General features: G+C 42.5%; 1 protein-coding gene across 2 annotated transcripts in view; it reads left to right on the top strand.

Moving 5' to 3' along the window:
* The window catches only part of grik5 (glutamate receptor, ionotropic, kainate 5), a 28,283-nt gene extending 581 nt beyond the window's left edge, over positions 1-27,702 (top strand). The window contains exons 2-20 of one of the 2 annotated variants that reach the window (XM_070912332.1): positions 632-796; positions 3,455-3,552; positions 3,922-4,087; positions 8,122-8,300; positions 9,058-9,111; positions 9,899-10,057; positions 10,465-10,617; positions 11,979-12,083; positions 14,270-14,377; positions 15,628-15,831; positions 16,779-16,892; positions 17,497-17,606; positions 17,854-18,027; positions 19,608-19,773; positions 20,918-21,143; positions 24,120-24,248; positions 25,611-25,732; positions 26,344-26,380; positions 27,067-27,119. In XM_070912332.1, the coding sequence (XP_070768433.1) occupies positions 632-796; positions 3,455-3,552; positions 3,922-4,087; positions 8,122-8,300; positions 9,058-9,111; positions 9,899-10,057; positions 10,465-10,617; positions 11,979-12,083; positions 14,270-14,377; positions 15,628-15,831; positions 16,779-16,892; positions 17,497-17,606; positions 17,854-18,027; positions 19,608-19,773; positions 20,918-21,143; positions 24,120-24,248; positions 25,611-25,732; positions 26,344-26,380; positions 27,067-27,119 (2,522 nt within the window). Of the gene's footprint in view, positions 1-631; positions 797-3,454; positions 3,553-3,921; positions 4,088-8,121; positions 8,301-9,057; positions 9,112-9,898; positions 10,058-10,464; positions 10,618-11,978; positions 12,084-14,269; positions 14,378-15,627; positions 15,832-16,778; positions 16,893-17,496; positions 17,607-17,853; positions 18,028-19,607; positions 19,774-20,917; positions 21,144-24,119; positions 24,249-25,610; positions 25,778-26,343; positions 26,381-27,066 lie in introns of both variants that reach the window. The other variant, XM_070912331.1, reaches the window with a different exon arrangement.
* Positions 27,703-27,982: the final 280 nt, after the last annotated feature.

Below are 27,982 nucleotides of genomic sequence, written 5' to 3'. Positions count from 1 at the left end.
CTACAAACACTGCAACAAAACTGGATAAAAGAGTGCCGAATGCCAATTAGCAGCATTTGTCAGCAACTGTATGAAAGGGTTCTGGCAATCAGTATTTTGATAACTAACTCCATTGAGGCCAGATCATATCAGCCCAAAGGATTTAATATGTCAAGAGGAACTTTTATGAAAATCGTGACAACATGTGGTAAATACAATAACTACACTGATAAAGACGAACTACAGGCAAAAGCTGTACTAATCGTATGTGACCCACATGTGTAAAAAGCTTTGCATAAAGACTAGAATCAGGGGGAAACAGCTAGCCTGGCTCTGTTTGGTATCGATGATCTCATCTCTCCCAGGAAGTGAATAAGCATATTGTCAAACTATTCATTTAATTTCTGATGCTGTTTCTGTCATTTACTAATTTGAACAAGGTGAAATCCCTTAATTCTTTCACCAGTTGGTGGTTGTGATTCCTCTGTCAGCCCCACTCTTCTCCACAAAACACATTCCCACCCACACATGAGCATGGATCCTCCACCTCTACTCCTCACCTGTTCTTTCCCTCTCACTGTCCTCCGTCTTCATACTCATGTCCTTCTCTCCTCTGCTTCACCTATCTCTGCCTCCCTCTCTGCCCCTCTAGCGGCAATCCTGGATGACCAGTCTGTGTGTGGGCGTGGGGAGCGGCAGGCGCTGGCCCTGGCCAAGGAGAACATCAACAGCGTGATGGAGGGTCCGTCCCGAGCCCAAGTGGCGGTGGACATATATGAGCTGCAAAAAGACTCCCAGTACGACACTACTGACACCAGTGAGTGGAGCCGATGCACACCAAAGAAGAAGTTGAGCAGATTCAACCCATCAGAGAGTGATAAAATCCAGCCATATCCATTAGAGCCCAATAGGGCATAGTGTCTAATTAGCACAGGCAAAATGTGACCACTAAAAATACCTGTAGATGTATTGTAAGTAATATGGAGTATTAATATTAATAGTGAATAGTACAGAGTAGAAAAGAACAGTAGTTTACTGAACACTGCAGGTTTCATTCCAAAACACTTAGAAAGGTTGCTGATCTTTTAAAAAAGATAATGACATTTTCTACAAAGCTGAAATTATTTGTGAGCAAAAACCTCAAATGATGACTCGAATGATAAAAAACACCACCACTTTTGTGTGATTAGGAACCAGTAAGGGCTTGTGCTGATTAGTTTACATGTCATTGGAGACCAGTAATGGGCCAGTAAGCCTGTCTCATTAAAAACAGTGGGCCAGTGCCCTCCAGTAACAACTGGCACTGTCGACTGTGCAGGCGGTGACAAAAACAAATCATCAAATACTAATACAGATCAGCGGTGCGGGCCAACAGAAAGCAGCACCACACCACAGAGGCTGCTCCATGAAATTTGTATATGTGTATATACAGAGTTAAAACTGAATGTTTGAAGTCTAAAGACAGTAGAAGAACTGCTGAATCCAGTCACTGAGGAGATAGAGACTCCCTGCTCCTATTCTAATAGGTCACTGACCCTGCCACAAGCTACTGGCAAAATGTCTGTGTGCTTGAGAAGGGTTGTGTACATATGTGCATGCTTGAGTTGCGGGCATGTGTGTATGTGTCTCTGTGCGTATGTGTGTCCTTGACCGATGGGCAGGAGACTTTGACAGGCTTGTTTGCTCGCAGTGTTTTTTGGTCTCTGGATCAGAGAGCTCATCATCTTACAGCTACGGCTGTCTGAGGCACGCTTGCACGCACCCAACTGCACACACACGCATTTACACATGCATGCACACACATCCCTCTCTGCAGACACATTCACACATGGGCACAGTGTTGGCATATACGCACACGCCACACACACACACACACACACACACACACACACACACACACACACACACACACACAGTGGCAGGGAATGAGGAGGACTAATTGGGATGAATTAAAATACCAACCAAATATACCAGCAAGAAAAGAGCTTTATGACTATGTGATTAACACGGTTAAGTCATCAGTGAAAGTATTTTTTGGGTGGGTAGACAGAAAACATAGTCAATAAAAATGAATTCACAGCACATCCAAAAGATACTGTACAAAAACAGATAAGTAGGATGAAACCCCTGGGTGCATAACATGGTCAAACTGCTGTTATGGATACTGGCCAAATGCTGGTATACTAATTCACTCATCTGCTTTCTTGCCGAGAGTTAGATGAGACAATTGAGACCAATCTCACATCTGTACGCTATATACAAACAGACTGCAGCCAGTTAGCCTTGTTTAGTCATATTTAGCGGACAGACATTAAACATTGGTCTTTTCACCTAACTCCCAAGCAAGAAAGCAAATAAGCGGATTTCCCAAACTATTATTTGTTCTGTTGTCTTGAATGACAATGAACATAACTTGTCCTGTTACCTCTTACTTTTAATAATTCATGTATCTACTCAACATAGTGAAGACATTTCAAATATGTGCACAAACTTACGCTTAAGGCACTCAGGAGTAGAGGAGTGTGTGGCTTCTTGATAAAAAACCTTCATTAGTTACATGGCTTGTTCATGAAACAATTAAACAACTGTCAGGTTTTGACGTCAGATGATCTTTGTCAGGGTTCAAATGAAGAGACGATACCTGAGCCTGACCTTTTTATACATTCATTCAGGGTTGTGTCCTGATTGGGTAATTGGGACCAAAGATAGGAGTTAGTGCGCGTCACTCAGAAATTTCGCACGCTCACAGAAAACTCCACAAAACAATCAATCAGAAACAGAAAATAAAGGTAAACATCGTGATTGCCTCAATGAAAAACATAATGTATATACATATCTTCTCTGTCAATATAAATGTGTCACAAAAAAGGTCTGAAATCCATTTCTCCACATAGGCCTGGATATATGAATATAGTGGAGACTTTAGTCAAATCTGTCCTTGAATAGATCATTGACAGAGCCTGGAGTCATTCCTGAGCAAAGTATTTGTACAAAGTACTATTGTAATAGACAAATGTGCAAAACTGTTTCTCCCACATTAATGTCCTCCTGAAAAATAGTAATCGTGCAAACTGGCATTTGTTAATTGAAGGCGACCACCAATCTGTTAGTATCATTCTGATGCCAGAGACATAATTATAGCAACATGTCTAAAAATCATTCAAATCATTAAAAGCGACTGTCTAAACAGTGAATAATAGCAGCAGGCAACCTCTGGCCTGCCCTGCTGTGGTCCTTACAGTATTTATCTCAAAATAAATCAGGTTCTAATGAGACAGATTGTGCTTCCACAATAGAATCAGTGCTTAAACTGAAATCATAACACATCCTCGGAGTTCTTGCTGCATTTTTAATTTCCACACTTTCCCCTGACTGCAGCCCCTACTGTATACCAACCCTGTGCTGCCATCAGAACGAAGCAGAGGAAAGGTGTGTGACTGCATATTCAGTGTTTACTTTACTTTTTCCCTTCCAGTGTGTCAGATTCTACCCAAAGGCGTCGTCTCTGTGATAGGTCCCGCCTCCAGCCCCGCCTCCGGCTCCACTGTCAGTCATATATGTGGAGAGAAGGAGGTGAGTGTGGAAGATAAACACACAAATATGTGCAAATATGTGTGTCATGTGGGCATAGAGACATCACGTACCTCTTTCTCTTCTACCCACAGACGTCATGATGAATGTATTGAGTATCAAGTAACCATCATCCTCTTCTTCCAACTGTTTTCTCCTTTCTTCTTCTAGCCTTTTATGCTTAGGTCCCTCAGTTCTCTGCCATCTTTCTTATCTCTCTTTTCACCCTGTAGCCTCTCTAATGGATCTTCCTTATTCACAGTTTTTTTCCTGTTGAGTGTGTTTGGAGGGGAGTTAATCGACAGTCACATTTGCTTTTCTTGCCTTCCCTAATGTTTCTATCTCCTCTCCCCTCCTCTCTCCTTCTGTCAGATCCCTCACGTAAAGATTGGCCCGGAGGAAACTCCCCGCTTGCCGTACCTGCGCTTTGCCTCTGTCACTCTGTACCCTAGCAACGAGGACCTGAGTCTGGCCATAGAAGCCATCTTGCGCTCGTTCAGTTACCCCTCAGCCAGCCTGGTCTGCGCCAAGGCTGAGTGTGAGTACACATGCAGCCTGTTTAATAGTTATACAGTACATCATGTGTGACTGCGTGGCCGTGTTTGTATTTAGGTGGGTGTAAATGCACCGGTTGTGTTCTTGCAAGCTTATTCACCTTGTATGTATATGTGTGTTTGCGTGTGTGTGCAAATGCCTCTGTGGGAGTGTTGGCACATTCACACTGTTTGGGCGGATATGACTGTTTTGCACTGTTGGACACTCATTTTGACAGTCTGGTCATGAAGTTCTGTCTGTTGTCAGAGTTCAGAACATGGCTCATGCTGCAGCCTTCCTATTTATTACTCATGCTCTCGCACACTGTCTCTTATCCACCTCAGAGGGTTGTTAGGCCAAACCAATTTAATAAATATTCGTGTTTGAAATGCTTTCCAGTATTGGAAGAACTTAGGGGACATTTGATTTAACTTGCCAGGCACTCAGAGAGCCTCAACATCACAGGGGATTTGGGGCTTAGTCACTAGCCCTCTTTATTTTCATTTTGAAAGAGTGCATTATTGATTTATTATGCTCTGCCCTATCGAGACTTGCAGGAATTAAAGAGCTTGGTCGGATGGTGGCTGTAGTATTCAAACAAAGCTTTCTGAATATATGACAGAATACACTACGTGCTGTAGGAGGTGGCAAAATCCTAATTTTTTCACTGAATAGTCGCCTGACTTTTTGTCCATTCCTGAGTGAAACTGAGCTGGGATGAGTTGTTGTGCAGCTGTTGACTGCTCACACCAGCCAAGTAGAACTGCACAAGAACTGAAGGGCAATTACATAAAGAATAAGTGGGACCATTAAAGTCTGTGAACACTTCTCGTGGCAGTGTGAAAAGGGTAGATTTTGACAAACAAAACGCTGTGACATTATGAAAAATTGATTCAATCATTGAGATGCTTTCATTATCTCCCCTGCAGTTAACCAGCCTTCCTGCGGTTTCCTGAAAGTAAGCTGAATTCCTTGTGGACTTGTCATTTCATTGAAGTAAAAGAGCTTTGAAATGGCATCAGACATCTTTTTCCAGTTTTGATCATCAGTTGAATTGGTAGATAAGAGCCTTGTCTTTCACCAGGCTTTTCCTCTCAGAGGAATTAGAGGCTACAGATACCCTGATAGTTACCGTCCGGGCCAAAAGATGCAGCTTTTACTGGTAGAGACACTGAGGGGAGCGTGTGTGTGTAATATATTTGGCTTGAAGGTGATCTATACAAGGTTATCACACTCACAGACTCTGACCCACTTGGCTGCGCTATCTATCGCCATGGAGCTGGTTGCCATGGCTGCAGAATAGGTGCTAACTGCCACTCAACAGGCTTGTTCCACACTCTGAACGACTGCGTGGGTGTGTATGGCACGGTATGTGTGTGTTTGATATATTTTTTTTTCTGTGTGCTTGGTTCACTTTGTCCGTACATGTTCGTGTGTTTGAGTGCCGGTTTATGCATGCATGCCTCTGGGTGTGTGTGTGTGTGTGTGTGTGTGTGTGTGTATTGTTGCCCCTGAGTGTACTGTATGTCTATACGTGGGTTTTGGGGTACTTGTGTGATTGTGTGTGTGTTTGTGTGTGCGGCTCTTCTGTGGTGCTGCAGAGGTTCAACATCAGACAATGTTTACCACCAGCCCACTTGTTTTATTCATCTTGTTTACCCGAGTGTAGAGTGGTGTGTTCAAGAGAAGTAGACATTCTCTCTTTTTAGTCAGTGAGGCGAGTAATATGTGAAGTCACACATTCATTGACACCCACCTTGCAAGCATCCTAATTAAGTAACGTATTTGGAAACTGGTCATTTTTGCAACGGCATGTTAATGGCATTAATCTAATTTGTCCCTCTTTAGCCCGTGCAAGTAGCAGTCCATAGATATTCTGTTAAATGAGAGTGAGTCAGAGATTTTGGGTCATTTCCGACGTATCCTTCTCTCGCTGTGCCTGGGTCACAACGTGCTATCTGAGCCTAATTCCATTATGCAGTTTTCATGAGATGGATGAGGTTAAGGACAGCGAGAGGGAGAGACGGAGCACAAGGAGGAGGAGATGGTGGCGGCGGCGGCGGTGGCGTAAGAGCGAGATGAATAAAGACAGAGAGAGGTAACTAGAGCACAGGGCTAAGATGAGAGAGATAGAGAGGTTAGAGCTTATGTGTGAGGGAGAGAATATGTGAAAGAAGGAGAGTGAGACAGGGGAGGAGAGGAAGCTGTAAAGTGCATTGATTTTTTTCCCCTCCTTCCTCAAACTAATTAAAGTTTTGGCCTGGTTCAGTGATTACCCCACTGCTTACAGAGGCTTTCTCCTGCTGAAGGGCTCTGTGTGCTACCTCTCCCCTCCTCCCCTCCGTCCCCCAGATGCCTGCCCCACCACTTATTTACATAGCTAGGGGTGCTTTACTATGGAATTACAATTAGGAAGCAGCAGGGTAGACTTTCTAGTAAAGGCTCATTCCACTCACAATGTCAAGTGAGTCTTGACTGCCATTGGTTATACTCATTTTCGAGAGGAATTCGGTTGAAGTGGGCGAATTGTCTCAAGTACTGTATTTTAGTCTTTCTGCTCCTGCAGTTCTGCTCCGCTTCCAGTCCATCTTTTCTGTTTCCTCAGTGCATCTCCAGTTTTGTTATTTGATTTTAAGGTTTTCAGTTTTTTGAACACATACTTTCTTTTTGCTCACAGTACATACATCACTCAAAGAACTGAAGAGCAATCATTGATGGAGACAACAACTACAAAGTGAATTACAAAGCACTCAAAGAGCACATACCTCTGCCAAGGCTTCGCAACCCTCTACATTTATTATTCTATTAATAGAAAATGTTTAGAAATTTGTCGTTCTGATTGGCCATGGATTTTGGAGGACACCTGGGAATATTAGGCCTTTGTGCAAAGATTCAGACTTATGTTGACTGAGTTATATTTTGTCATGTTGCTGTAGAGCCATACTTACCTAAAATGTCATCAGATGTTGTTGTACCATTGGGAGTTCATATGTACACTTGTTGCATTTAAACAGTGCATTTACATGTTATGGCAGTTTATGTCAAACCTAGAAAAATTTAGACATATAGGAATGTATGAACATGATATTGTGACATCAAAGCTAGTCATTGTCCAATATGCAACTTACACAAATGTGATGTGAAAACTGTAAACCTTCATACACTGAATGGACAGTAAAGCAGGAAACATCTTGTGTTCAGTAGTTAAACTTAACTTAACTTAAAATTATTATCATTTTTTTATAGGTCCTAAAGAGGAGGGGGTCTTTTTTGGGCTTATCCAAATATTTTATGTACCAGATTCGGTTTAAGATTGTACAAAATCTGTATGAGTAACATTAACAAGGAAGAAAATATGAAGAGCCATGCCTATAATGTGATATATAAAATTGGCAGACATTCAAGTGGATAGCTAAAAAAAAACTTTAATACATATGGTCTTAACTCATTAAAATCACACCAACGTGTGTGTGTACCTTTGCCTTCATCAGTGTGTCTGTAGGAGGAGTGTTGAAAAACAAAAATCAAGATGGTGGAAAATCTGTCTAGGTGTAAATGGAAGAGTGAAATAATCCAGAGGAAGAATATTACCTCTGTGTCTCACTGTTCGGGGGCAAAGTGCGCACAACTAATCAGTTGTTCCCTGGCCCATAGTCTAACTCTTCTTCAACTAACACAATCTGTCAAGTTCCTTTTGAGATATGCTGCTAACTAACAGACAAACAAACAAACAAACAAACAAACAAACATGTCACTGAATACAAAACCTCCTTGGTGGAGGTCATAATAGATAGAAACAAGTCCCACTGAGAGAAACAGTGAATGCATACTGCAGACTCCATATTAAATCATCTTTCATTTTCTAGGGACTTAGACAAACCATCTATCACGCCTAGTAAAATGACATAAATGTACGGCCATCCGAGGATAAATCAAGATTTTCATAGGTCCTGCTAAGCTTACATTTTGGAAATATGAGTTGTGTCTACTGATACAGACATTGATATGCGGCTCGGCTCTGCTTTGGCTCTGCCTCAGGCCTGCTGAGATTGGAGGAACTGGTCCGCCGCTTTCTCATCTCTCGGGAGACGCTGTCAATCAGGATGCTGGATGACAACCTGGACCCTACGCCGCTGCTGAAGGAGATCCGTGATGACAAAGTGGCCACCATCATCATTGACGCCAATGCTTCTGTCTCCTATCACATCCTCAAGAAGGTCAGTTCTCAAAACATCAATACATTCTTCAGTGCCGCCCACACGTGCAGGATATGAAGTTAACTCTTATATACAGCACACACAGTAACACTCGGGGATTTGCATTTTTCTCTTTAATGTATCCATTTGGGAAATTCAGCGTACAGTCATGAAGGGCATGCAGAGCTTACCATCTATAAAATAATAAAACAACTCTCTCAAAGCCCCGTAGGCTACACATTTGTTGTCCTAACATGTATTTTTACCTTCTCTGCCCTCCAGAGCTGCATAGAGAACAACATTTATGCATGTCTGCCAGCAATAATCACTTACACTCTTAAGAAAGTATTTGACAAAAGAACATCCTCTGCTGGGATGTGGTGCAGATGTTACCCATGCTTGTTCTGATTCATGGTACGGCCTGTAATGCCGATAGCCAGCGCAGTGAGTCACAGTTTGAATGCGTATGGGATGTTTTCACTGGGCACATTGGAGCGGCTGTCCGCCCTCAGCGAAATGTCCTAGTGTTAGCCTGATGATGTAAAACTGTGATTAACGTATGCTCCCTCTCTCTCCTCCTCTCCTCCCCCATATTCTCTCCTACTTTGTCCCCCAACTGTCTCCTTTGCTCTCTGCCTCTCAATAACTCTCCTCCTTTGCCCCCTCCCTTTCTCTCCCTCCATCAATCTTTCTACATCTTCCCCTACTCTCTCTTTCCACATTCTGTATCCCACCTGGCTCTTCTTCATCCCACTCTCTCTTTCTCTTTGTCCTACAGGCGTCAGAGCTAGGGATGACATCAGCATTTTACAAGTACATCCTCACCACCATGGTAAGAGCTCACCAGTTCTACCCCTTCCTCTCTTCTGCCTTCTCGTCCTCCATTTTTGCTCGTTCGTCTCTCCTGCTCCTCTTCTTCTGTCCCTTTATGAGTGAGCAAAGGTGCTAAGGCGGAGAAAGTATTAGGTAAAGGGAGAAGAGAGAGGTGACAGAGAGAGAGGAAAGAGAGGGGAGATGAGATGATGGGAAGAGGGAAAGAGAGAGAGAGAGAGAGATCTGAGAAATTATCATACTGTACAAAGATGTGGAAGTTCAGAGGAGGATGGCAAAAAAAACAACTGAAGAAAAAGGGGTCTGAGGTGAAGGTGATGACAGACATGATGCGCCCTTTTTCTTCTGCCACCCGCCACCTTCTCTACGCTTCCGGTGTTTTCATCTGCCTCTTTGATATCCTCCCCTCCTTTCCTACCATTTGAATTAATGTGTCACTTTATGCTCTGCGCCTGATTTTTATTTATCTCTCCCCTCTCCGTCCTCTGTGCATGATGCGCTCTTGTGCTTTAGATGCCGCGTCTTTGTGTTTATATTTCTGCGAAAAGCTACCGGAGTCATTTCCATCAACCTCTGTTTCCCCTGTATCACTGTTTTCCCTTTTTCCCAGCTGTCTATATCATTTTGTTCTCTCTCCACCAGAGATTAGATGTTGTCACTCCTCGTAGCCTCTCTTTTTCTTTATCACACTCTCCTTTGCAGAGTATTTTTCAAGATTTGATACACTGTCAACAAAGTCACTCACCTGAATTTTCTGTCTCCCCTCCTTGCTCCTCCTCCTTTTCTAGGACTTCCCACTACTGAAACTGGATGACATAGTGGATGAGCAGTCCAACATTGTGGGTTTCTCCATGTTCAACACCACCCATCCCTTCTATTTGGAGTTCATTAGGAGCCTCAACCTGTCTTGGAGGGAGAGCTGTGACCTAACGTACCCCGGCCCTGCGGTCAGTCTCATGGACACTCGAGCACTCATGCATGCGCACATTCAGGAGTCATTTTCAAAGCTTTGTTTGTATGCCATGTAACATTAAGCAGCATTATTCCTCACACTGATTCATGGAGCAGTTAAAGAGATTCAGCTACTCTTTTGCTTGCATTTAATGGGTATTGATGTATCCATCTGTGCTTCCTCCCCACTGGTTTCCTCATACCTCACGTCTATTCTCTCTCCTTTTTATTTTCCCTGCCTCCCTCCCTGTTAACCATTCAATCATTTCTGCTCACACCTCTCTCCTCATTGCATCTTCTCCCTTGACTCTTTGTCTTTCCTTGCTGTGTTTCCACCCCCCCCACCCCCCCTTTGTCTTTGTCCCCCTCCATGTCTCCCTTGCGTCCTTTCCCCCTTCCACAGCTCTCGTCAGCGCTGATGTTTGATGCGGTACATGTGGTGGTGGGGGCGGTGAGGGAATTGAACCGCAGTCAGGAAATCGGAGTGAAGCCACTCAGCTGCACCTCACCTCAGATCTGGCAACACGGGACCAGTCTTATGAACTACCTGCGCATGGTGAGCGCTTGATAAATACAATATGTAATCACCTGCTCATCCACATGTACATACATCATGAGAAACATAAGTAAGGTATGAGCTTGAAGTCTCATTGATTTTTAATTCTTTAGATGTCCACACTTACTTACTATTCACATCCATTGAAGCATCATTCTGTGTATAGGCTCCATGTGTTATCATCATAGTCAGGATGTTTCTTTTTTACACAACAAAATACGATGGGCTAAAACTAACAATTATTTTCATTATTGATTTAAACTGATGCTTATTTTTCTATGAATCTATATATCATTTCATCAATAAAATGTCAGAAATTTGTTACAAGTTAAATGTTAGATAGGGAAAATACCCATTATAATTTCCCAAAGCCTATAAAGCCTCTTCAAATTAGAGCTGAAACGATTTGAATCAATGAATCAATCAATAAAAAATGTATTGGCAAATATTTTAATAATCGATTACTTGCCGACTCTAAAATGTGAGGATTTGCTGCTTTTTGTTATTGTTTGTCAAAGTAAACTGAATCGTTGTGTTTTGGACTGTTGGCTCCAAGACTGTTGGCAACTAGCAAATGTTTGCCATTTTTCTTGAAAAATGACTTAAACGATCATCATCATTATCATTATCATTAATTGGAATTCTGGTCGATTAATTTTCTCTCGATTGACTTATTGATTAATGACTACAGTACAACCACAGTCTGTATCATTCTCATCTCATATGCGCATGTAACCTTTGTCTCTTGTTACTCCTTGTCATTTCCCATCTCTGGTCGTCTGCGTGTCTCTCTCATCGACGACCTGTTGTCAAGGCAGCCTGAGTCCCATCTCTCATTGCCTCCACCCCACCGGCCCGACATCTGCCTTTGCTAGTCAACATCATGGTGTGCTCCATCTTCAGCACTGTGCCATTCATCATAGATCTCACTAACTGTGCCAACACCTGAGGTTTGGACAGGCAGAGCTGCGCTGTGAGGTGCAGTTCTGAGTCTTATTAGGGAGCTGGTGACTCTTTTTGCTGCTCTATCTGAGCCTCTCGCTCAGTCACTTTCTCCTAAGTTGATCCAAAACTGATCATCCCTGTCTAGTCCAGCCTCAGACACTTCCTCTGTCTCTCTAGCTTTTTCTCTCTTTTTGTCGTTCACCCTCTCTTTCCTCCTAATCACTGTAGACAGTACCTGTTTGCCTAATCATCATGGAGAGTGAGAAGAAGAATGTTTGGTTTTATATAGAAATGTGTCTGTATTTATTTCTCCATCTCTCCTCATTGTTTCTACTCTCATTTTCTTATCTATTCTTCTCCTCTTTTCCCTTCCTCTCTCACACTCCCTCACCTCACTCTCTCCATCTGCCTGCCAGGTGGAGTACGATGGTCTGACAGGGCGCGTGGAGTTCAACAGCAAAGGTCAGAGGACCAACTACACCCTGCGGATCCTGGAGAAACACCGAGGAGGCCACAAAGAGGTCAGGAGTCACCTGTTATCATGCAGCAGCCAGGTCACATCGCCCATAGGCTTTGGGTTAGTTACAGGTCACCCGTCTGATTTCACAAAGCCACGGGAGGAGTTTAACACTGAGGTCATACTCATCACAGATACCAGGCAAATATCTTTACTTTGTGAAGTTGGTTTGATGCGTTTCACCTTACGGCGCTGTAGTGTAACCTGCCATCAGACGTGGGTCAGGTAGTAGCTGTGCTCACATTTATTTTATCTGGAGGCCACCGGGATACATAAGTGTAGTTCATCAATTGAATTTCAAACGGTTGCAAAATTTTATAGCCGGTCTGTATTATTGAGTCCGGCGTATATATATTTTTTTAGACTCATGAATGTACTTTGATGTTTGGACTGTCCCTGTCTCCCTGATGTTTTTTTCACACAACATGTTTCCTCTCAGCCACAGCTGGATGTTGACTTGACGTTTTCTGATCTAAAAACATACAAAAATATTTTCTTCCTATGGCTGCAAACAATGACATTAATTTGTCGGAATCAGTGTTTGTAATTGGCCTCAAGCTCAGTACAGAGTGGACGTGCAGATAGATCTGCTAGTCTTATATATAATACTGTATATAATAATCACATAGAGTATATTTTTGTCTTTGTCTTGTATAGAGCTGGAATTTTTCTGAGGCTTAGTTTTGGTTTTAGTTTCTCCTGGACTTGGTCTTCACTTGAACTCAACTGGTTCAGGTTTTGCAGTTGACATAGACTCAGTAATGTCAGTTACAAAGTACTACGTATGTGAAGTTTGCTTACATTAGCTAACATTAGCCACCCTAAGGTACTGGTAATACCAGACCAATTAAGGCTGTCGCAGCAATAGTGTACTGGATTAAGCAAGAGTGTGTTTTATTGCTGAAGAAACTAACCTTTAATTTGTAAGAGGCCATGTGTCATTTCTTCTTTACAAAGTAACACAGTCTTGCTTTAAAAGGTTTGTTCTACACATAAATTCCTTTTCATTCATTTCCCTGGACCAGATCTTCCCTGTTAGTCTGGGCATTTTATCTTTTTGATGTAATAAACCACAACAAATTTGTTAAGGGTAGTTGGAGAATGTGGGGAACTAAAATAAAAAGATGGCAGACCCAGCCAACGAGGTGTTTAGGACCATTTTTGGTGCATTATTCTGTCACTGCACACTCCTTAAGTGAGCATTGGAAGAAAAGGTGAGGAAAGATAGAAATCAAAATATATTTCACCTGCATTTCAAAGTCAAAATTAAATGAAGCATAAGTACACACATCACTGCAGATCCAGACTGAGGGAATTACGTTGCGGTCCATTGACTGGAGGAAACACTTTCTCTTCACCTTCCCTTAATATGCCTTGCCAGGCTCTACTATAGGCTGACTGCCTCCCATGTAACTGATAACATACTTAAATCTAGACTTAAACTCAGTGGGAGACTTGTGATAATTAACACTTTAACTCTGCTCACCTCTCTGCACCCGCACTGTAGGGAGGCAGTGGTGGCTCACGGAGAAAAGACCACTTTTAAATATCAGGGCAGGATAAAGAGTGTCATTGAAAAAAACTGCGATTCTGTCTGTGGAGTCATTACCTCTCATCTGACCTATTGAAAGATGTACAGTATTATTTCCCAAAGAAATGCCTCTGTGAGCTGCGGTTCCACCCCTGTACTCTGGTTAGGTCATAATCACACACTTATGTACCTAACCACCTTTACTGTCTCCATAAAATGGAAATATATGTGCTGTTTTTTTATGCAATTTAAGAAAGGTGTTAGTACAAGAAAATACACATGGCAGTCCCGATCATGAATGCTTTTCATTTACTTCCATCTTGTCCCAGCTCATTGCTCTGCTTGTAAACAGCAGTGTTTTTTTTTTTTGTTTTTTTTTTTACAATGCATGGTACTGCAGGTATGTGTATGGCTCCAATGGGGGCAATTAAATCAATATGCATATACAGTATTCAACAGTATGGATACCAATGAAATAGTCAACATGCAAAGGTACTCCATAAAATAGACCAATAGTGGTAATGCACTCACTGAATTTGCTATAGATGGTGTGTAGCCTGCCACAACAGTAAAACAGTTGCAGTGAAGTTAGAGCTTAACAGTACATTATTTATCCTACAAAAGCCATTGATTTTCTCTCTCTTTCTCTTCTCTGTTAGATCGGTATCTGGTACTCCAACAACACCCTGGCAATGAACTCCACCAGTCTGGATATTAACGTCTCAGAGACGCTGGCAAACAAGACCCTCATTGTCACCACCATACTGGTAAGGTCGCAGTTACCTTCTGGACCACCACGCTGGTGAGGTCGGAGTTGTTTTTGTGTTGCTGCGCAGGCTGTGCCGCAGCTCACGCTGTGTTGTGGTCTGTTTCTGCTAATTTTGCTGTCACTGTAGCTGTCATAGAAACTGACAGAGCACTGAGAGAGACACGTTACTAAATTCAAACTGCCAAAATCCTCGTTAAGACACTAGAAGTTGTCTCCTTCTGGTTTCCATGTGAGTAATGTCATATCAGGAAATCAATAAACCCTTGCTTTCTTGCTGGCCATATATGCTAGCTTCGTGAAAGATTTCCTTTAGGTCAATATATTTGTTGCACCCAGTGAATAAGTGAAGCTCTGTCTCAACGGCTTGCAAATCCCAATGAGAACACAGCCTGTCTTCTCTTAGTAGCCAGGTTTGTCTGCGTCTATTGCGGCCAGACTGTGGTGACTGAATACTGTCTGTATTTTAAAGGGGTTCTCCTGCAGTTTAGTACAGGACTCTCCACAATGTTGGGGGACTCACAAGGGACAGATTTTGGAGAAAAAAAAATTCTTTAAAACTCACCTCCCAGGCTTTCCTGCATAACTGTTTTCTACAGACTGAGTAGTACTCTCTTTATGGCAAATAAACTGATGATATGATTTTGACATGTAAAATTGGTGGAATTCCCCTTTAAATACATTACATTTTATTTGAATAGAGACTCAAAGTGCTTTAGAGAGAGTTGTATTTGAAAAAAGGGGACACTTGCTTTTACAAAATTTCCAATGACATGCTGAGTCAGATGAGAAGTTAGATGAGAAGATCGATATCACTCTCTTGTGCACAGTATATATGAAGCTACAGCTGCTTAGCTTAGCTTAGCTTAGCATAGCATAAAGACTGGACAGATTAAACAAACAATAATGAGTTAATTAGGGACATTTAGAGGTGGTGGATTTTGTTAACATCAGATAGAGCCAGGCTAGCTGTTTCACCCTGTTTCCAGGCTAAGTTAAGCTAATCATCTCTGGTTGTAGCTTCATATTTAACAGATATGAGAGTGGTATTTATCTTCTCATCACTCTCTGCTGAAAAGCAAATAAGCATATTTCCCAAAATGTCAATTCCTTTAATCTATTATTAACACAACAGTTAATTTTTTACAATAGAAATGAAACATTGAACCTTACATTTCAGTCAGTAATCCCTCCTCAAACAGAATATTCTTAGTTTTGGATTGAAACCCCTCATTTTCCCCCCATGTTCAGGAGAACCCATATGTGATGCGCAAAGACAACTACCAGGACTTCCAGGGCAACGACCAGTATGAGGGCTTCTGTGTCGATATGCTGAGGGAGCTGGCAGACATCTTGAAATTCTCCTTCAAGATCAAGCTGGTGGATGATGGGCTGTATGGGGCTCCAGAGCCCAACGGCTCTTGGACTGGGATGGTTGGAGAGCTGATCAACAGGGTGAGTACCCCCACCCCCCTCACATACACACCAGAAACACGCTCAAATGTTTTAACCAGTGTCTCTACAAACAGAAACTTATACCGAACACACACGCATGCACACACACACCCCCACACACTCTCACACTGTAGCCCCAAACCACAACTCTGCTGTAACTTCCCATGTCTCAAATTGCCCTCAAAGGGGAGTAAGACTCTTATCTAGGACAAAAGCTGACTTGATAATTCCCCAAAAGAGAGTGGTAGCATTGCCTAAAATTGTCTGCACCATCTTTCCTTGCAGTAACCCTCCTCTAGCCTGCCCCCCCACTTTCTCTCCTTGTCCAGGCCTAGTGCGCCTGTGACAGACACTCTGGTTGAAGCAGGCTAATGAGAGCCCCTCTTTGCTTAATTACCATACGGTATACTTCAATTACCAGACTGTGGTCCCTGTGTGGGGCCTGCCACACTGGTGCTCCCGCAGCTCTCCACGCTTTCTCTCCCTCCCTGCCCTCCCCACTGCCTGATCATTCAGCTCTAATTAGCGGCCCATGTTCATCAATTAGCTTTTAATGGAAGAGATGGAAGGAAGGCAGAGCAACCAGAGACCTGCAAGGTTTTATACAGGTGGAAAGACCAGCCACCCAGTGCTTTCTTGCAATTAGCCTCATTTGAATGGTGGCTAATGTGTGAGTGTGTGTGCCAGAGGGAAAGGGACAGAGTGCACGTCTGTTTTTCCAAATGTGCTTTCAAGTGTATAGTCAAACTTTTCATTTTTCATTCGGTAAGCCAACATTTCATACAAACAGAGCTCTCAGCTACCCAGTGCAGCATCAAGTGTCTTTCTATTTTTGCACAGTTACCTGACCACTTGTCGTTTTTCTTTCTGACCCTCCTCCACCACCTCTATCTTTCTCTCGCCCCCACTACTATCTATCTGCCTATCTATCTTTGTCAATCCTACAGAAAGCAGACCTCGCCGTGGCAGGCTTCACCATCACGTCAGAGAGAGAGAAAGTTATCGACTTCTCTAAGCCATTCATGACCCTAGGAATCAGCATCTTGTACAGAGTTCAACTGGTGAGGGTGTTATCTGGGGCTGTAGGGCGCCCGCTGCGTGATACTCACTACAGATCTTGTGTTGGATTTCATTTCTTTTGTTTGCTCTGCTTTTAAGCTGGCAGGGTCGTACAGAAGATGACAGGCTACACTTGTTAGAAGACTCTTATGGAATCAGACTGAATGTTACATAAGAGTTGATCTCATCTTTGAAGCTGAAGATTGTGTTTGTGTAGTATGCTGCATGCTGCATCCACTGTGTCCACAGTTAAATTTATAGGGGTAATTTCAATTGCTCAATAAGTCAGTGCTCTGCAACTGGGTAACAGTGGCAGCTTTACATTGCTAATGAGGTTTTGGGTCTAAGCCAAGTATGCTTCAGCAGTGGGCATTGTGAAACGGAGCATTTATGGATTGTAGCATTAGCGTATCAATGCACTGCAGACTTACTATCAGAGTGCAGTGAAGGACACTGCCCTCCTGTGGTGCAAAGTGGACATTCCCTGGCTGCTGAGACATGACACCCTGTTTTTTTAACACATTGTACCTTCCTGTCTGTCTGTCACTGTCTGTCTGTGTGACTCCTTCTCTCTACTTCTCCTCCTCCTCTTTCTCTCTGTGCCAGGGTCGGAAGCCGGGTTACTTCTCCTTCCTCGATCCCTTCTCTCCAGCTGTCTGGCTCTTCATGCTGCTCGCCTACCTGGCTGTCAGCTGTGTGCTCTTCCTGGCTGCAAGGTCCATACATTACATCACACACTGTGCTGATAGTCTGCAGCTCACATCTGTGCTCTATTGCCATTTATCTTGTTGAACACGAGTCGCCTGTCACATAAGGGAATGTTTTACCTTATACAACCTCCGGCAGACAATTTGACAGGGATCGAATGACTGATTGGTGGTGACTTGAATGATATGACAGAAGAACATTACTGTACTGCAGTTTCACCTCAAGGTCATTCCACTGTACGTGTGTCCCCTCCAGGCTGAGCCCCTATGAGTGGTATAACCCTCACCCGTGTCTGCGAGAGCGCAGGGACATGTTGGAGAACCAGTACACCCTGGGAAACAGCCTGTGGTTCCCTGTCGGAGGCTTCATGCAGCAGGGATCAGAGATAATGCCCAGAGCCCTCTCCACCAGATGTGTTAGTGGGGTGTGGTAAGTTATAGAACTGTTAAGTTTGTGTTTGCATGCCGGCCAGTTTGAAGCCCTCATCCGCTTTTGCATATTGTTACTTCACTTGGATGTTTGAGCTTCTCTGTGCAGAATGATGTATGTGTTTGACACTAGAAATCTGTTTTCATATTCATCTGCTGAGTTAATCTTTGCTCACATTAAATCAAGAGTTCAAGACGTGTATGTATGAGCAGGATTTTGTTACATCACAACTAGTTTAGAAGCTAATCATGGTCCAGTATGCAAATTACACAAGCGTGATGCATCCATCAATAAAGACTTTGGAATTTAAAATGATTTACATTTTCATAGTTTTTAGATTTTTTTAATGAGGGAGAGGTTCGATGTGCTTTTGAGAAATGTTATTGTTTTTTATTATTTTAGTATTTTTATTGTCTTCAAACATCTCTGGAGATGTGGTGATCTTTAAACAGACTGTCACGTGTTAAATGTTGCTATATGATGTTATATATTTACATGTTGCCATAATAATGATAATAATATTAATATATATTTCTATGGTGTACAGCCAGAGGTTTACAAAGTGCTAAACAAAAAGAGAAACAAAGAAATTGTGAATTGTAATACATTTGTAATAAAAACGTAATAACACATTTGAAGACATTAAAACGATAAAAGGGCTGGTAGACAAGATTATAAACACAATTTTATATATTAACAGAATCAGCAGAATCAGTAAATTGCTCCAGATTTTAGGGGCCATATTTGCAAAAGCTCAGTCCCCTTTAGACATGTATTCTCAATTAATTTCTTCATCAAGAACCTTCATTTTTCCTTGAGGTTGATTTTTTTTTCTTTTTTTCAGCACATCTGCTGTGTGAGATAATGACATTTATATTTTAAAGGTTAAGCATGTAGCTGACATATAAGTTTCAGTCCCTGAGCGCCAACATTTCATGCAAACAATACAAAAATGCTAAGTTCACAGAAATACTACATTAGCCTGATAATATTCCTGTGGCAACAGAGGGACATATGCTGAGAAAAAAACCCTGATTGCTAAGAGCTAAGGAGATATGGAAGGGGAAGACAGAAAGTGCAAATTACACTGAGTTGAGCAAGATATGGGATAAAGGATCTTAGTAAGCATAGTGAGTACATGTTTTGAGACATGCAAGAAAGGTCATAAGAGAGAGACAGATTTTTAAGGTTGGTGTAGAGTACTATCCGTTAGTCCAAGAAACCTGAGACCCTTTTCTTGCTTACCCTTGGGTTTGAGCAATATGATGATAAATACAGAGAGACAATATAAATAGATTTTTCCATACTGTTTATAAAATTTCTGGGTGTATTTGCAATATTGCAAATCAATGAGAAGGACTGATGTATAGTAATATTGGATTTTTAAATGATTTTCAATCTATTTCCTTTGCTGGATGAACCCAAAACAAAGATTCATTATTGGTTGTTTAATCCAGTCAATCCATAATTCGATATATAAATTCTGGGATCTAGAAATCTAGCGATGAAAGATTGGATCCATATTGCCCATCCCTACTTACCCTTTTCACTGTTTTCCTCCCCTTTTCTCCACCTTGTAGGTGGGCTTTCACGCTGATCATCATCTCCTCCTACACGGCCAACCTGGCAGCCTTCCTGACCGTCCAGAGGATGGAGGTTCCCATCGAGTCTCCGGACGACTTGGCCGACCAGACAAACATTGAGTATGGGACCATCCACGGAGGGAGCACCATGACCTTCTTCATGGTATGACCCACTGCAGCAGCTATGGCTCTGGTTGGCTTCGTGTTTGGGATTTTTGAACGGGTATTTGTGTTTGTTTGTATCCGTGTGTAAGTGTTGAATTAAGTTGGCAGTTGGATTTACTCTAGAATCTGACAATTTCCTGAAATTTTCATAAAGTTTTTGTGATTTAGTGCAGTGTTTTTGTCTTTATTGCTGTGCCTGGAATGAGTTGTTGTCCTCATGTTTGCTACTATATCTCTGAGTTCCTCTCTTGTTTTCTTTATGGCTGTTTGTGTTTGTGTTAAGTGGCTGACTGCCTGTGTTTGCTTATGAGAGCGCTTCCGGCATCTGTGTTGGCATCTGTGTTTTTCATAGACCGTGCGTGTGTGTGTGTGTGTGTGTGTTTTGTCTTTGTGTGTAGGTGTGTTTGCATGTGGGAGTGTGTGTAGGTGAGTGTATAAAAAAAATGTATTTGTTTACTTGTGTGCATGCATGGGAGCATGAGTGTGTGTGTTTTGAATTCTTGTGGTGTTTGTCCGTATTGAGGATATAAGAAAGAGTGGTTTATGTTTGCCTACATAAGCCAGTTTCAATGGTACAGTACATTACCCCACTCAATGCCTAATCCACACACACACATACAATATACCCCCCCATTATTACACACAGATGCCGCTCTCTCTACTCTTTCTTCTCACACACAATACACAGAGATACAACATGTAATTGTACATGTTAAACACTTAATCCTTTTTTGATGCTTGCCATATTTTTGCTAAGTGCTGAACCACCTCCTGTGTGCTGATTTACCTCCATCTGTATGAAAGATGATGCATCAGCTACGCCATGAGCAAATAATCTGTTGCCTTGATTCACATGGCTTTTTTTCCCTCCACTCTCTCCTTCCTCCCTCTTATTTGCCATTGATGTTTTACTCTGCTTGTCATTTTCCACACTGGATTCTCTGTTCTGCCTATACTTCCCTCCCCTGTTTATCGAGAATGCATCACTTTTTACGTCTTCCCTCTTTAATTTTTATCGATCTCCATTTGATTCTGCTTCAAAGACTGATAATAGGACATGTTAGCAACCCCGAATGTACAAGCGCACGTCTGTGTCCGTCTGTAGTCAGTGTTTAATTACTATTGCTGTGTTCCCTCTGCAGAACTCGCGTTACCAGACCTACCAGCGGATGTGGAACTACATGAACTCCAAGCAGCCCGGTGTGTTTGTGAAAAGCACAGAGGAGGGCATCGCCCGCGTGGTCAACTCAAAGTATGCCTTCCTGATGGAGAGCACCATGAACGAGTACCACCGCGGCCTCAACTGTAATCTCACACAGATAGGAGGCCTGCTGGACACCAAGGGCTACGGCATCGGCATGCCACTGGGTAATAAAACTATTATATATTTTTTCAATCAAAACAAACATTACAAAGTGCTTGTAGCAACTGATAATATAAACACTACCAATTACATCACAACAATAACAGAGATTTATTAGTTCATTACAATAACTTCAATTATCTCAATGTAATAATGAGTTAAACATATGTTACACTCTGTAAGAAGTAATCATCACATTATTAAATGGTAAATGGCTGGATTTGTTATGTAGCATATTAGAGACAATCACTGTTTAAAGCTACTATCTGGGAATTTGTTACTTTCTTTTTTTACTGTATTTACTACTTAGAGAAATACAGTGTGTTATCACATTGACTTTAATGAATAACTATTACATTATGAGTTGCCACTATGAACAAGCTGAATGCTGAAACAAAACATAAAAACACCAATAAAAAGGAAAGGAGACATATACAGTTTAAAACATGTTAGCCTATTAATAGGTTTTTGAAGGCATCAATATTGATTTTGTCATCACCTTTTCTCCTCGACTGACTTGTCTGAAAGTCTTAGGCTACGATCGGCCTCGTCAGTGTTTTAATAGGTGTCATGTCTTTGATTAGATCTATGATTTATCAATAAAGGCCTCAAAATAATTGGAAAATTAACAACAGGCAACCAGTGCAGGGAGTTACTCTGTGAGTTGTACTAAAATATAACACTAAAATCATTGAAGTAGCATTCCATAGTTAGAAGAACATTAACAGAACAACAGTTTAGGGATGTTACTCAAGCTTTAAACAGAAATCAGAGGTATCATCTTGAATACAAAGGAATATCTACTGTACTTGTAGCCCCCCATCTCGGGGTGCATGTATTTGAACTGTGAGCAGTTCAGTTGTGAGTTAAGAGTGACTTTCTTTTATTAATTTAAATACATTTTTGAGGCCCAGAGAGATAAAACTATACAGTATTTCACAAGAAAAAAAGCAAAGACTAGAGAAAAGTCTTTATTTTTATTTCCTCGCAATCATTTCACAAACCCCTTTGATTAATCTTGCAGCCCCTTGTGGGGGCTCCCCTGTGTTAAAGGACTGAATTTGCAGTGATATTTGTTTACTTTCAGAAACAGACGTCAGACATTCAGCCCTGAACATCAGCAAACTCACGACATACTGTAACACAGCTTGCTTCTATATAATCTATTGTATAAATAATTGTATAAAAATGCTCTTTTATCTGATATAAAAGGACTTTCTCTATAAACCTGATCAAAAAATAAATAGATAAAGTCAATTGACTGGGGGAGAGGTAGGAACACCTGTATGAGATCAATTATGCTAAATAGACACATGTAGTCGTACTGATTGGTGAGAGATTAGATCTGAAAAATGTCTTGTACGTGGTTGATTTATTTTTTTATCTAAGGGATTAGTAAGTATTTCAACTGCAAAGTAATGAACATGGAGTTAATTGCTTTTCCACACACGTCCAGCTCTTCTGAAGCTCCTTCTTTAGCACATACTGTAGAGGTGGTGTCACTCCTCACAGCGATCTGTTCTAACGAAGAGGAGAAGGGCATGACCAGAGAGAGGAAGGAGAGGGACAGAAAGTAAGATATGACTGACCAAAGGTGTAGAGAAAGATGAAGCAGAGTTACTGTACTGTACTCGACAGACCCGAGAGGAGAAAGAGGTCTTTAGGCAGACCAAAAGGAGAGACATTTAGATATTTAATAATACTTTTAAAGAGTTGGTTCACCCAAATTAAAACAAAAACAACCCATTTTTTCTTACTTACCTCTAGGCATAGTTCAGTTTAAAGAAATAGTTTGACATTTTGGGGAAATACACTTGATCGCTTTCTCGCTGGTAGTTAGACAATGGATACCACTCGGAAGTCAGTACGCTAAATAGTCAGCTTAGTTTTGCAAAAAGACTGGAAACAAGGGGAAAACAGCTAGCCTGGCGCTGTCCAAAGATAATTAAAATGCAGTTTTACAGGGAGTTATGTGCTGGACTATTTCTTGGTGAACAGAGTTTGACTTTATTATTTACCATTTGAACAGAACCAGTCTAGCCTTTTCCCGCTAAGCTAATCGTCTCTTGGCTGTAGCTTCATATTTAATGGACCGACATGAGAGTGGTATCAATCTTCCCGTCTAACTCTCAGCAAGAAAGCAAATAAGCTATTATTTCCCAAAATCTCTTATTGACATAACAGTTTTGTTTTGTTTTTTTTGTTTTTAGAAATCACTTATTTATTTCACTTTGATGACCACACAGATATGTTATTAGTACAATGTGTAAAAAGCATGTTTCTATCAACATCATTGCATGGACAACAAACACATGGTGACAATTCACACAACAGTTCCACAACTCACTCAGAGGGTATTTTTTTGCTCATGAAGCTAGGAGTTTGGGTTCGGTATTGCAGTGGGGAATAAAACTATTGTATTTTGGAAATGGTTTGTCATGGTGGGAAGTGATGTGTAGCACCTCCCAGAGGATAAGGGTTATAGCTAGAACAGGGGATGATCTGGGTGAGTGCTATCTGAGATCATTTTCCATGCTCTGTTTACATGTAGTTCCAAAGAAAACTGTTCACATTAAGGTCTGCTGATTACCTTTACGGCAAGATAACAGAGAAAATGTATTTGTAATTTCTTGTGAACTGACCCTTTAAACCTCCCCATTCTCTTCTACTGTATCTAGTTCATAACATGCTTTGTATGCTGTCTGACCAGCAGCTGTACCACTGGCTCCGTCTGGTTGTAATCTCGCTCTTTATCTCTCACTAATCCTCCTCTTTATTCTCACAGTAAGATCACTTGTAGCCATCTCCAGGCTGCAACAGCAGTTCTTTCCCTGTGACTCTTGTCTCTTTTTCTCTTACACTTTCCTCATTTCATGTTTTTCTCCTCCTCTGGAACAACTCATCTCTTGCTTGGGCTCTTTTGCTGCGCCTTTTCTGTCCTCCTTCACTTGCTCTTATCCTGCTTTTCTGTCATTTGCCAGGGTTTCCGTTCAGAGATGAGATCACGCTGGCCATCCTCCAGCTGCAGGAAAATAACAGGCTGGAGATACTGAAGAGGAGGTGGTGGGAGGGAGGCCAATGTCCCAAAGAGGAGGACCACCGTGCCAAGGGTCAGTCGACCGCAGCTGTCCGTCTCCTCTCCCTCCTTCTCTCTAATGTCCCCAGTAATAGTCTCCCAACTCTCTGCTACAGTCCAGCTAATGGCTAATGCCTAACCTAATGTCCTTGTGAAGGGTGCTTAGCGCAATCTACTTTCCCAAATGTCTTCTGTTTGTCTCAGGTGGTGTGTAATGGGAATTTCATTAGAGTGAGTGTGGCTGTTCACGCGTGTGTGTTAAATGTGTGTGTGTCTGTGCCTGTATAATGACAAAGACAATGAAAATGCCTCTGCATTTATGCCACTGCTGTCCGATGAAAATCTAATTTAAAAATGGTTTTGGTAACTCTGAGAAGAAAAGACCTCATGCCTTACTTTTCAGCATCATTGAGCTTCATCTGTACAGTGTATCTCAAGCGTTTCAGAGCCCCATAATTCTGGTATTCACTCAGCCTCTTCATCATTGGCCATCTAAATGTTTTAATTCAATTGAGAAAGCACTCAGGCGATTTAGTATTGAACTTACATAAAGTCGAGATACAGATTTTAAAAGAGAATGGTCAAAATTGGAGCTGCAGAGGCTGAGAAATCCAGACTCTTATTCTCTTGTATGAGTCAAGCTCCAAAAATACTGGATCCTACACTTAATCCCTCTCTGAGTGGTGGGGCCCGTGTCTTTCAAACTCCCTGCAGTTTATTACACAGGCTGTCTATTAAAAATGTGTGGTCTCAAAACCCAAGCCACTTGAGTAATAGTTAAATGACATTTTGGTAAATGCTTATTCACTTTCTTGCTGAGAGTTAGATGAGAAGATTGAGGCCACTCTCGTGTCTGCACAACGAATATGAAACTGCAGCCAGCAGCTGGTTAGCTTAGCTTAGCATAAAGACTGGAAACAGGGAAACAACTTGTCTGGTAATAAAATCAGCACCTCTAAAGTGGACACCACTAATTATCATGTCATATCTCGTTTGTTTAATCTGCACAAAAAGTGTAAGAGTGACAAGTTGAGGATCTACGGGGGTTTATTTTCTCCGCTCGTTGCCTGGTAAGCTACAGAGATGCTTCAGGCCTGCGGTTTTCCCCTGTTTTGTTTATGCTAAGCTAAGCTAACCAGCTGCCAGTTGTAGCTTCATGCTTATTGTACAGACCCGAGAGTGGTATCAATCTTCTCATCTCTCAGCAAGACATCAAAATGTTGAACTATTCTTTTAACAGAGCTCCTCCAGAGCCACAGAAGACATTGTACAGCTGTTTTCACAGGCTGCATAGTACTCACCATGACTAGTAAATAAAAAAAAAGACATTTAAAACCAAGTTGGTGTTGGTTCTGCATGTGTATACCAATATTTGTCTCCTGTGGCCCACTCTCAGGTCTGGGCATGGAGAACATTGGGGGCATCTTTGTGGTGCTGATCTGTGGTCTCATCATTGCCGTGTTTGTGGCCATTATGGAGTTCGTGTGGTCGACCCGCCGCTCAGCAGAGACCGATGAGGTATGCCCCCATACCTGCCCTCGCCGACCCCACAGACACACCCCAGTAGGTTCCCATGGCATCCCGCCAACCCTTTTGATTATGTTGTTTTGTGTGTGTGTGTGGGTTTGTGTGTGAGAGTGGGTAGATTCTTTTCAGCTTTTGCCTCCATTTGTATGTGTTTGTTTACTTGTGCTGTAACATTTGAAATTCAGTGTGTTATGTGCATGTGAGATGAGAGGAATGTTCAAGTATGCGGCACTGAACTGCTGTAATGTCCAAAATGTATAGAAACAAATAGAGAACTTGACGTCACTTTGCATGTCCTGCCTGTTTTGAAGTCACTGTGCCCTTCTAGTGTTTGGTGTTTAACAGTATGGCACTAAGTGTTTGTGAGCTAAACTTGATGGTATGGATAAGCAATATTGAGAGATGCCAATATTTGCTTGCATAAAAAAATAGTGTGATCTTTTTCCCTGGCATTAAATGTCATGATGTATCTTCTTTTACATGCCTCACATGTACGCTGGTATTCTTCGTTTCCATTCTTGGATTACTTCTCACCCATTTCACTGTGTGTCTCCCTCTATCTCTCTCTCAAACACACACACCTCCTGTCATTCGGCCATCAGTGTCTATTCTCCGATAATGAGTACTGTTTCTGTTTATGTGAGCACATGACACATTTTTCTTATTATTTCAATGAGAATGTTGTTTGTCTGTAGTGGACATGTTGGTGCATTTTGTTCGTCCTGTGTGCAAATACAGTAGTCATGTTGTTGGAATGATGAAAAAGATTTGTGGGTGTTAAATTGTGTCTTAATGTGTGTGCGTGAGAGTGTGCACAGCTGCTGTATGCGTGAGTGTGCCTCTGTATATGTGCACCTGAGTTTGCAGGCCTGCCTGTCCGTTCATAGTGCATAGTGCCATAATGAAGTGCCCATAAACTAAACAACATTTTGGTGTTTTGTGTGTTTGGATTGTAATAACTCTCTCTGCTCCTTGGATATTCTCCCATCTCTATCCATTTCTACATCCTTCCCCATCACCTCCTCATTTCTGTTTACAAACCATCCCTCCATTTGTTGATCTCTGTGCCCTCGCTCCTCCTGCGACTTTTTCTTTTACCATGCCTTACTGTGTCTGTTCTCTCTGCCTTGATCCCGCCTTGTTCTTCTCTTTTTTTTGCTTTTCTTTTCAATTTTCTTGTTTTACTCCGCTCTCCTATTTATGTACTGCCTTACCACTGTCTTGTTCTGCTGCCTGCCTATTTTGTGTCTGTGGCGCCCCTCCTACCTTTGCCTCCTTCCCTTCCGTTTTTCCCTCTTTCCTCCCTCCTTCCTTTTCTCTTTTAGGTGTCTGTCTGTCGGGAGATGATCACAGAGTTCCGAAACGCCGTCTCCTGTAAGAAGAGCTCCCGTATGCGCCGCCGTCGGCCCCTCAGCAGCTCAGCAGCCCTGCGCCACCCCGCACGCATAGCTCTGGGGGCCCCTCGGCCCCTGCGCCTGGTCCGGGAGATGCGCCTCAGCAATGGCAAACTCTACAGTGGAGCTGGCCCACTGACAGGTGGAGCTGGAGGTGGAGGAGGTGGGGCAGGAGGGACAGGGCCTTCCGATCTGGGCCCTGGGCCCCAGCGGATCCTAGATGATCCACTGGGGGCCAACACCACCCCTCCTCCACCAGCCCCTACCCCTGTGATGCTGCCCGCCCGCAGCTGCACCCACGTGAGGATCTGCCAGGAGTGCCGGAGAATCCAGAGCCTGAGATCAGGCAGCAGTATAGGATCAACCACAACGAGAATACCACCTTCATCAGCGCCCCTTCCCAGGCTACCCCCACCCCCACCCCCATCCTCATCCAACACAGACAGTGAGGGTGGGGGGGGGCCAAGTCCAAGGCGGCTACACCACAGCCCGCCACCTCATACCTCTCGACCCATTCCCCCTCCACAGAACAGCAACACCACAAACCTACTGGCTGACCAGGACTGAGGGCAGAAGCAATGGGCGGGGTGAGATGGCGGCAGGGAGCCGGTGATATGGATGAGGAACATTTGTGCTGCTGAGAGAAACACTGCTTGTTTCCACAGGTGAAATGTGAGGGAGAGATGGAGGAAGTTGAACTCTGCAATGTCAGCCAATGAGACGACCTTTTAAAAGGAGAATGAACAGGGAAAACCGTAACCTTTTCTCCAGTTGAGCAGGAGGGCTACAGATACAGAACTGGCTACAAGCACACTGTGAGATGGTCTTCTGAACTCAACTCCGAAGA

The sequence above is a fragment of the Enoplosus armatus genome, chromosome 9, assembly GCF_043641665.1.
Source record: "Enoplosus armatus isolate fEnoArm2 chromosome 9, fEnoArm2.hap1, whole genome shotgun sequence".
Classification (NCBI taxonomy): domain Eukaryota; kingdom Metazoa; phylum Chordata; class Actinopteri; order Centrarchiformes; family Enoplosidae; genus Enoplosus; species Enoplosus armatus.
Note: the sequence above shows the minus strand (reverse complement) of the source record. Positions and strands in the feature narration are given on the sequence as shown.